The sequence below is a fragment of the Liolophura sinensis genome, chromosome 7 (genome assembly GCF_032854445.1).
Source record: "Liolophura sinensis isolate JHLJ2023 chromosome 7, CUHK_Ljap_v2, whole genome shotgun sequence".
Lineage (NCBI taxonomy): Eukaryota > Metazoa > Mollusca > Polyplacophora > Chitonida > Chitonidae > Liolophura > Liolophura sinensis.
In genome coordinates, this window is record NC_088301.1 from 19,469,664 (window position 1) to 19,480,043 (window position 10,380).

A 10,380-nucleotide genomic window follows, 5' to 3' on the forward strand; every position below is an offset into this window, starting at 1 on the left:
ATATATATATATATATATATATATATATATATATATATATATATATATATAGAGAGAGAGAGAGAGAGAGAGAGAGAGAGAGAGAGAGAGTCAACATGGTCCCCCTGCTGAAGCCTAGGTCTCTCGCTAGAACCTTCGTATCCGGCTTGAGTCTTAGGTCTTTCGCTAAGAACCTTCGTATCCGGCTTGAGCCTTAGGTCTCTCGCCAGAACCTTCGAATCCGGCTTGAGTCTTAGGTCTCTCGATAGGACTTTCGTATCCGGCGTGAGCCTAAGGTCTCTCTCTTGAACCTTGGTGCCCACTTGTACCTACTTGTCTCTCGTTAAAATCTTCATATGCGGTTTGAGTCTAGGGTCTCCCGCTAGAACCTTGGTCCCTACTTCAGCTTAAGTCTCTCGTTAAAATCTTCATATTCGATTTGAGCCGTAGATCTCTAGCTAGAACTTGACCCTATAGGTTTATGGCTTGAACATTGGTCCCTGGCCAAGCTTGCGTCTCGCTAAAACCTTAGTCCAATGCTTGAGCTTGGATGGCTGGAACCTGTATATCCGGCTTGAAGTGATTGGTCTCGACAGAATCTCAGAGTCTTGCTTGAACCTCTTGCTGGAATCTTGGTATCCTGTTAATATAAATTAGGTGTCTCACTAGATTCTAGGCATCCGGCTTGAGCCTAGATCTGTTGCTAACACCTGTGTATCCCGCTAGAGCTAGATGTCTATAACCTGTGTATCCATCGTGCTTAGACCTCTCGCTAGAACCTGGGTATCCCATATGAATCTGGGTCTCCCGCTTTAACCTGGATACATACAAAAGTTCGTTTGTTCGTTTTGCATTAAAGGAAAGATTCCATCAGACGAGTATTGATTTAAGTCAAAATTCAGCACTTTGCAAAGCTTATTGCCAAAGAACATTAAATTTAGGCCCATTTATATTAACATAACAATTTTCAAGAAGGCCTAATTTTAACATCAGTGATAACAGTCCACAAATTAGCATTCAAATCCAATTTCAAATTTTGACATTTACCCGTATGCCAAAACTGACTTTGTGAATCATCCCCTACATCGTGGAAAAAGTTAGAATGTTTCCTTAGCTAGGGAAACCCATATCTGAAGAGGATCGTCATATGCATTTGCAACGATATACATATGACGACCCACTTGCAAACGCTAGCCTTATTCTGAGAGAACGGATAAAATATGCCGGGTTTCTGTTTTTAGCTGTTGGTATTAGTATTTTTTTTTTTTGGTACTTTTTCTTCGCTTTTTGGGAGAGAATTTTAACACCTTCGTCTTGTGGATTTTCGAGAATTGACGTTGTACAAAACAAGGTTCAGTGTTATCGGGTCACACAACAAACACCCTTATATATACGGCGGTGTTAAACCTTCATGGTTGTGTAAAAATGTACACTTTAATTTACATTGTAATAATAAACCACATTCAAGAAAAACGAAACTTCTTACCGCACATGTGCGTGACCAAAGTGAAAAACGTATTATCCAGAAACCATTTTCGTCCTTTTTCTCAGAGCCATTAGAAGACAAAAGCCTTTCACTACACATGTGTTGAACAGTTCCATCAGCGTTTTCTTACCTTGGTTAAAAATAAATATATTACCACTTTTTCTGCTTGTTCGAGTCATCTTACACAAAGAGCTGCCGTGGAGCTTAAGGATCAAGAGAGATACGATGATCAATGTTCGCCATGGGATAGAATGTCGCAGCCTGTTGGAGACAATAGATGAAAGACTGTCCGTCCCCCCATCACGATCTTGAATTTGACAGTTTCGATCGGTCTGCTTTGATGGATGGCCCTACGGCTGTCGGCCCGGGGCAGGTTAAGTGATAATCCTGGGCCATATCACCTAATCCTTATTTTTCATTGGTAGAAAAGACTACCTCGCGAAGCAACATATGTCTGTTATGGATTTCTCGTCACAGAGTTTACGGTGCTATTTAAGCAGAGTTTAAGTAGGCGAGCTGTAGAAAAGAATCGAAAAGCTAACAATAAGTGTGACATGTTAGAACATGTCTACCTGGTGTGTTTAAGATCCTGTCACCATACATATACAATAAGGCTTCACTGACATCCGCAGTGCATGGCAACAGCTATGTGATTCTTTTTCTATTGTCGCTGTTCAGTTCTTTTTGGTTGCAAGACCCACGTTGGCTGAAAACTTATAGCTTCAGCCGTTGTGACCAATGAGTTCAAATCCAGCTTCTCCTTGTTGCAAGAGCTACCACAGTACATCTGGAGATTTGTCTGACACTTGGCGATATTTGTTCCGTTGGACATTAAACATTAATTGTTTAAACAAACAACTTTCGGTGGGTTTTTTTTAGAATGTACCTTCATTCTCACTGGATTTCTTATGGTGTGCTTATCTATTACGCTTTTTATTATGATTCGATAATAAATGCAAAAGAACACTCTCAAAAAATAATCTCTCAAATTTAAGAGAAAATCGGTTGCCTGACTGTTGCTAAGATGTACTGATCTATTGGATCAGATTACCCAAGCATTGCACCAGATATATTCTGTTTAATATAGCATACATATTCTACTAATTCAACATAGAGATTGTGTCAGACTAACACCATATTACTTTCAGTATGGCACACTGTGTTACTGTGATAACCTTGATCCGTCTTGATCCATGTGTTTAAATACGGAAGTATATTATGTTTCCGCGTATTCACGCATACTAAGAGAGTTGCGCAGTGACATCGAAAAGTCAGTCAAACGGGAGACTCGGAGTGAGTTGGCTGCACATATGTGGGGATCCTTGCAATAACAGAATATACATTCTAGCGTCACTCAGACAACCGATTACTTGTTAAAATTAACAGATTATTATTTGGAGTGTAAGAAGTATTAATACGGTGAAATGGATATGTAAAGTGTAAAATATATTTGATAATATATAGACATATTGTTCTTGTTATATTGTTGAAGTAAATAGAAATCAGTGAACACTTCACTGATGTTTCAGAAAGTCATTTTGACCGTAGTGCAGGATAGAGATGTCTTAAACGCTAAGAAAACACTGATGTGAAATAAATGTCCAAAAAAAGCCCTTTTTTTAGAATTTTTCCATCCGGGTAAAATGTATTTTACGCTGGTATTTCTGACCATATATCGGGACTATTGACCATCCGGGTTTTGCCACTTAACACAGAAAGACTGCTAGACTTTATCATTCAAAATGGATTGGTCGAATGGACCTTTACACGAACTGTTTCAAGCAAGAGTATTGGTTGCGACATCATTGTTACCCTTTAGGTCACTACAGACGGCAGTAGAATCCGAATATTTTAAAACCGTTTTTATTACTCGGTAGGAAAAATTCTACAAAAAATAAATCGAACGATTTTCTTGAACAGTATTTAATGGTCTGTCATATAATAAATGGGCCCAACGTGGCCGAGGGTGTTAGCACGGCAGCCCGGCGCAATGACCCCTCTCACAAATGCGGTCGCTGTGAGTTCAAGACCAGCTCATGCTTCGTCTTCGGTACGGGGGAAGATTTGTGTGCGGGTGGTCGTCTGTTTCTCCCGGATTCTGCCCGGTTTCTTCCCACCATAACGCTGGCCGTCGTCGTTTAAGTGAAATATTCTTGAGTACGGCGTAAATCACCAATCAAATAAATAAATAAAATTTAAATTATATATTATTTTGGCGTTTTCTTTGCCTTAAACAACAATTGGAGTCGAACTAAGTGTCAGATGAAATCATTATCCAGTGAAACCGAAAGACCGTTTCTATATGTGCAATCGCTCCAGATATGTGTGCACATAAAAATGTCAGCATACTGGTACCTTTCGCGAACAGAGTATAATGCATAGAGCATTGGATGTATAAAAAATGTATTTCTGATTTATCTCTGCCACGACCGGTTTCCATGTGATGTATGATGTCCCGTGGGGGTGTGGAGGTATAACGTCACCATTAATGGAGTTATGTGTACGTAGAAGTGGAACTAGAGCCTGATCATACAGAATTAGAGGTTTAATTTGATTGGTGTATTTCACCATACGCAAGAATATTTCACTTTAGAGGTATAATGTAAGCATTAATGAATGTAGTTACGTACAACATTGGTAGTTAAACGCTTATATAACAATAGAGGTATTATTATTTATTAAATTATTTATTTGATTGGCGTTTTATGACGTACTCAAGAATATTTCACTTTAAAATGTATGTATGTTTGTATACATACTTGGGGTATGGGGTATTTCACTTTAGTGGTATTGTACATTAATCAATGTACGAAAAGTGGAACTATAACGTGCACTTGATAGTTATAACAGTTGTAGCAGCTAGCCCCTGATCGAGAATCGATCTTCAGACTTGAGTCAAACTTTGAAGTCACTTTAAAATTGCTATTTCTGATGCAGCAAGATAACAATATATTGCTTGACACGGTAAATTCTGGGTAAGCTATTATGCAACAAATTTCAGCTAAAATAACGGAAAAAATATAATAGTACCAAATTTAATGATTAAAATTTGACTTAAGTCTAAGACCGCTTCGTTATCCAGGGACCAGAGGTAGATATGTTGGGTTTAACGAACCACTGAGAAAGCAGACCCGGCCTATATAAATAGGCCTATATATTTTATGTACTGCCTTGATTTAAATCATAACTGTTCATCCCACTTGAACTTTCATAAACATCTGTGTTATATATCTTGTTGTAAATTAGCAGTTTGAGTTTGTGTAAACCAAGCAGCATGACCTGTAGCGTACACATGATAGCAATAACGGCGAAGACCATGGCGATTGTCGTACCCGGTGAGTTCCAATCCAGTATACCTGGGTACATCACGTGGCTGTGGTCCACACCCCAATATATCGCGCTGAACACCACGTATATCAACCCGTATATAAGAGGGTAGATCATATGTAGCAGCCGAATGGGTACTGCGCTCAGCGCGAAGTCAATCAACATAAGTACACAACTGATGCCATGAAGCTGTAAGTTTTCGTTGCTTATAGGCTCGCTGCCGCTGATGGCGGGCCAGAGAAAAACAAAAAACATAAACGTTACCATTGGAACGGCAACGTTGGCCATGTCAAACAAAATCCATATCAAAACGACATACCATCGGTCACAGCAAGCCCAAGTGTATGCAAGCAGCCTAGCGCCACCTTTGTTAGAGGCATCCACAGTTGTCTCCCTTCCTTGGTTACCTCTTTCAGCCAGTAGTCCGCTTTCAGACACGATGTCTCCATGGATGTCTGATAGCTTAGAACATAGCCAGGAACGACTTCTAGACACCTGGACGATGTGATAGACCGTTAAGGCAATAGTGGACGTAGTTAGATGCAGTGCCAGGAGTGTATAGGTCCAGTTGGTTAGCCAAACCCCCCATGGCATGTCTCCAATGGAACTGTTTGCGCTCGCGGTGTATCCGAGCCAGAAGTCAGTGTAACCAGTAAGCACCAGTTTGTATCCGATGACAACCAATGGAGGCCACCGCCACTACAATCAAGGAAAACACTTTCATTCTATACGTTTCTAAGGTGTGATATATAGATATAGATATATATCTATATCTATATATATATACATGTATATATATATAGTATTGAGTTAATGTTTCCTCGGTCATGTAACTGTATCAAACTTTTCAGTCAACTTTTATGTTTCTTAACATTGTATAACACGTTACCATGAGAAACCACACCTATCTCATGCATAGGTTACTGTATATCAGATTTTGCTTGATTCTGATTGATTCACCTACCTTATACCTTAAAGTTATCATCTAACCTTAAACGTAGGCATTAAAAGTATCATTTCAACATTATAAATGGATATATGGGCCACCCGAAAGCCTTCTTGTTGCTGTACTCTGTTTCAGCTCTGTAATATATTTTGCCTATTATATGATATAATAGGATAGACTGTTTTGCGGCTGAAGCAAACAGGGCAGTCCAGGACAGACAGCACCCAACCCACCCACCGTCATCTTCTCAAGCAAGGATATGATACCTTAATGGATTGGGCGGAGTATTGGATTTAAATCAATTGTCTGGCGAAGATGACCCCCCCTCCCCCCCTACTATTATATAGACTAAGGTGTGGGAACCGGTAACATTAAGCATGTTTATCAGGGTAATATATATATGTCTTCACTATATATATGTTGCCATGAACTTACTCTTGGGGCAAGATACGACTGCTTCGTAAAACGAATCGGGATGGGGGAGGGGGTAGGGGTCATGTTCGTTTTCAGTTTCACTGAGAATAAGTAAGACCCAGTAATACTTGTATACCATGAATGATTTGAAATGGTGCTATAACACAGTGGGCTATGCATATGCACTGCATACCTTTGTATCTATGCTAATAAAATACTAACAGAGATATACGGGCGTATGTAGGCCTCTGTATACATGTATATATGCACACATACTAACCTGTGAAAAGAATACTCGTTCATGGGCAATGGAAGAAAAACCGAAGTGTTTCAGTCGAAACTCTGAGCGGAAAACCTTGCCAGGTGAAGCCATTGTGAGGTAATGGTCAGTCCCTTGTATACAAGTTTGTCCTCCTGTACAATCAACGTTTATGTACAGATGGGTTTAACAAGATGGCTATTTCGAAATATACGTACTTCATACCACCTATTTACACGGTGTGAGATTGTCTTACAAACGTCACCGAACGCGCGTGGGCGTACGCACTACACTAAAAAAAATCAATCTGTTTATTTTAAAAGAAAGTCTCTTGTCTGAATGATGCTGGAATGTATTCCGTTATTATCACACAATATTTTATCATATTCGACAAATATCGTGTTAGTCTAATAGAATCTTTTATTTTTTTATTTAATTTAATTTTAACAAAACAATCTGTTGCAATAACAGAATACATTCTAGCATCATTCAGACAACAGAATCCCTGTTAAGATTAAGAGATTATTATTTGTTAGTGTAGTGATTAGTGCATATATAGCAGGTATTCCGCCTAATTTATTTATTTATTTCATTGGTCTTTTACGCCGTACTCAAGAATATTTCACTTGTACGACGGTCCCCAGCAGTATGGTGGGAGGAAACCGGGCCACCCACGACCATCCGCAGGTTGCTGCCATACCTTCCCACCAACGGAGCCACGGAGGCCCCCTATTCTACCTTGAGTTCGGTCTGTTAAACTGCAGAGGCACATAGAGGCCTTAAAATCATAATGCTACCACTTAAGTTTCTCTGATAAAGTAATCAAATCAGAATCAAAGAAAATGTGTCAACTGACAAAATGCTAAACTTTAGGTGAAATACGGTACCTGTATAAGTCAGTATATGGTGCGAAGGTACAAAGTGCCAAAGTGAATGTATAGATTACGCGACATATAATACCTTTTTATCAAGGCTGTGTAGTGTATGTGTGTGTGAAAAGGATATGAACTGATTTTGAACAGATTAGATTACTTCGTGTGATTGTCGGCGTAAAGCGAGCAGACAGAACACATTAACTTGCCCCAGGCAATGATTAACCAACTATTTTAATGCATGGCACATCACTCGCCTTTTGTCTGAGTGATGCTAGAATTTATTCTGTTATTATAATATTATAACATAATATTGTGTAATATTTAACATAGTATCCTGTTAGTCTAATAGAATGTTTTTGTTGAACTCATAGAATATGTGTGTTATGTTTAACAGAACTATCTGCATCATTAACAGAAATATATTCTAGCATCACTCAGACAACAGACATTCTTTTAAAATGAACAGATTAACATTTTCAGTGTACACCACACTGAATATTCAATCTTTTCTTTTCTCACCAAAAGCATCTAAAGATATACATACAAGAATCTATATACCATCTTATAAAAACCTGACGTGTGATTGAGTTTCATTTATACACTGCATAAATCTAACAAAAATAATCAAATGTCAGTATTTGTTAATGTAGGATTCAAGTCAGCTAAACATATAAGTATTCTCCTCGCATGCAAGCCGTGACAATATATACAATGATATTTCACTTTGAGTGAGTGAGTTGGTGCTTGGGGTTTAACGTCGTACTCAACAATTTTTCAGTCATATGACGACGAAGGAATTCTTAGAGTGCATGTAATGTGCCTCCTTGTTGCAGGACGGATTTCCACCATTCTTTTATCTAGTGCTGCTTCGCTGAGAAGCCTTACCGAACGCAAGTAAGATGCCCCGCCCGAGCCCTTATATTGATATAGGTCAACCAGTCGTTGCACTATCCCCTTCATGCTAAGCGCCAAGCGAGAAAGTTAGAACTACTTCTTTTAAGGCGTGACTCGACCCAGGACTCACCCTGGATCTACTGCTTTATTTCCCTTCGAAGTCTCAAATATTCGGTAAAACAGCATATTCAATGAGATAAACTAACAATCGGCCCAAATTATAACTGCGCTTTAAGCCATGGTATTTGATTAAGTTAATCCTTCATTCCAGAGATGTACCTCACATACAAGTAATCATAGCCACTGGCAGGATATTATCATAAAGGTAAATTGAGATGAAACATACACCTGAAGTTAATTAACGGCAGGGCTAATGAGTAAATATACCCTTGTGTGGCGTAGAGATTAGTATGGGGACGCTACAACTTGCATTTTGTTTGATTTATTTATTCCATTGGTGTTTTACGCCGTACTCAAGAATATTTCACTTTTACGACGGCGGTCAGCATTATGGTAGGAGGAAAACGCGTATATAGATAGACCTCTTGGGAAATCCCCAACCCAGACTGCTGGCAAACTTCCCACGTACGACCGGAGACGACGCCAAGATCAGCTGGACTTGGACTCACGGCGATAGCATTGATGAGAGGTTCCGAGCGCTAGCACGCTAACCACTCGGGCATATGGAGGCCTCCAAAGTGCATTTTTAGAACACCTTCCGAACAACTTAAATTACTCCCTGAGCTATATATGTCTTATATAGTCACGGTAAAGTGAGATGTAAGTTAAACATTTGACATGTGAACAATACTCGGTGCCGTGAGATAGGTTGTGTACATGTATACTTTAAACTAGAACGTTAAAATGTCATTAGCAGCCTCCGTGACCTTGGGGGCTAGCACGCCAGTGCAGCACATTGACCCAGGGGCCTTTCACCAGTGCGGCAGCTGTGAATTCAGCTCATGCTGGCTTCCTCTCCGGCCGTACGTGGGAAGGTCCTGCAAAAACCTGCGGATGGTCGTGGTTTTCCTCCGGGCACGGTACGGTTTCCTTCCACCCATGCTGACCGCCACCTTATTGTGTACAGCGTAAAACACCAATCAAATAAATATTATTTATCTGATTGGTGTTTTATGCCGTGTTCAAGAATATTTCGCTTACACGACGGCGGCCATCAATATAGTGGGAGGAAACCGGGCATAGCCCGGGGGAAACCCACGACTATCCGCTGGTTGCTGGCAGACCAAATAAATAAATAAAACACCAATCTAATAAATAAATAAATAAAATGTCAACATTTTCGAAGTGTTTAAATGATACAACATATATCATGAGTGCTTTTACATTCAAAAATGTTATGCCGCGCAATGATTGTGTGAAGGTTGTGACATACATGTACATGTAATGTTAGTTTACAAGAGTTTTTAACATTAGTATAATGTGGGACACGAGAACTAAAAGCGTTACGGCACTTAATTTGACATATACTAGTAGATACTGTAGCAGAGACTCTACCGGAGATTTAGAGTAAAATAATCGATAGCAGCAAATTCAATCGAACTTTCGGTGTTGTTTTAGAGCAACTCAATTAACGTTCACAAAATATCAGCCCCGTCTGTACTCGTCATAACATTAAAAACTTGAAAAATCGGGTCTCATGATAACTTGAGAATGATTTGAACACTACAAATACTACTACAGCTGTATGGAGTCAGATATTTACTGAAAGGCAATATATTTAACTATTCTTGGTAAATAAATCAAAATTTGATTTGATTAGCGAATATGTATTGTTTGTCAGAAACCACCGGTATAACTTCTGTAAAAGTCAACACATTCGAATCCTTTTCTAAAGGTTTTCATGACCTTTGATGACATCACTGTAAAAATCGATACATAGTTAATTCCAGTCGCATATCCATCGGAGATTACTTCGTCACACATGCCGCTGCTTTCAGTTTTGGTACACCTGTTTGCAGTTTTGCGCAGCTGTTTGCAGCTTTGGTGCAGCTGTCAGCTCCATGCCTACTGTCGGGAAGCTCTGACCGTATCGACTCGTGAGTCTCTAGCTGTGCAGTGTGTAATCCCCTCATCACGATTTCACTAACTCTTATTGTCATCTTTAATCCGCAGCGTAATCCCTTTCTTAATTCAGTCTCTGGTAACCCACGTGCCACTAGTATAAAGCATTATAGGCCCG

The 10,380-nt window shown here is 39.5% G+C and overlaps 1 protein-coding gene across 1 annotated transcript; it reads right to left on the reverse strand.

The window, feature by feature from the left end:
• Window positions 1-4,167: 4,167 nt before the first annotated feature.
• LOC135471761 (protein rolling stone-like) lies at window positions 4,168-6,527 on the reverse strand. The gene is made up of 2 exons (XM_064751090.1): window positions 6,433-6,527; window positions 4,168-5,491 (listed from the first exon to the last, which is right to left on the reverse strand). The coding sequence occupies exons 1-2, from the start codon at window positions 6,523-6,525 to the stop codon at window positions 4,625-4,627; spliced, it is 960 nt and encodes a 319-aa protein (XP_064607160.1). The 5' UTR covers window positions 6,526-6,527; the 3' UTR covers window positions 4,168-4,624.
• Window positions 6,528-10,380: the final 3,853 nt, after the last annotated feature.

Coding starts and splice junctions, on each gene's coding strand:
- LOC135471761 (XM_064751090.1), bottom strand. CDS start 6,525: ATGGCTTCACCTGGCAAGGTTTTCCGCTCAGAGTTTCGACTGAAACAC. Junction 5,492..6,432: donor AACGAGTATTCTTTTCACAG/GTTAGTATGTGT, acceptor CCTTGATTGTAG/TGGCGGTGGCCTCCATTGGT.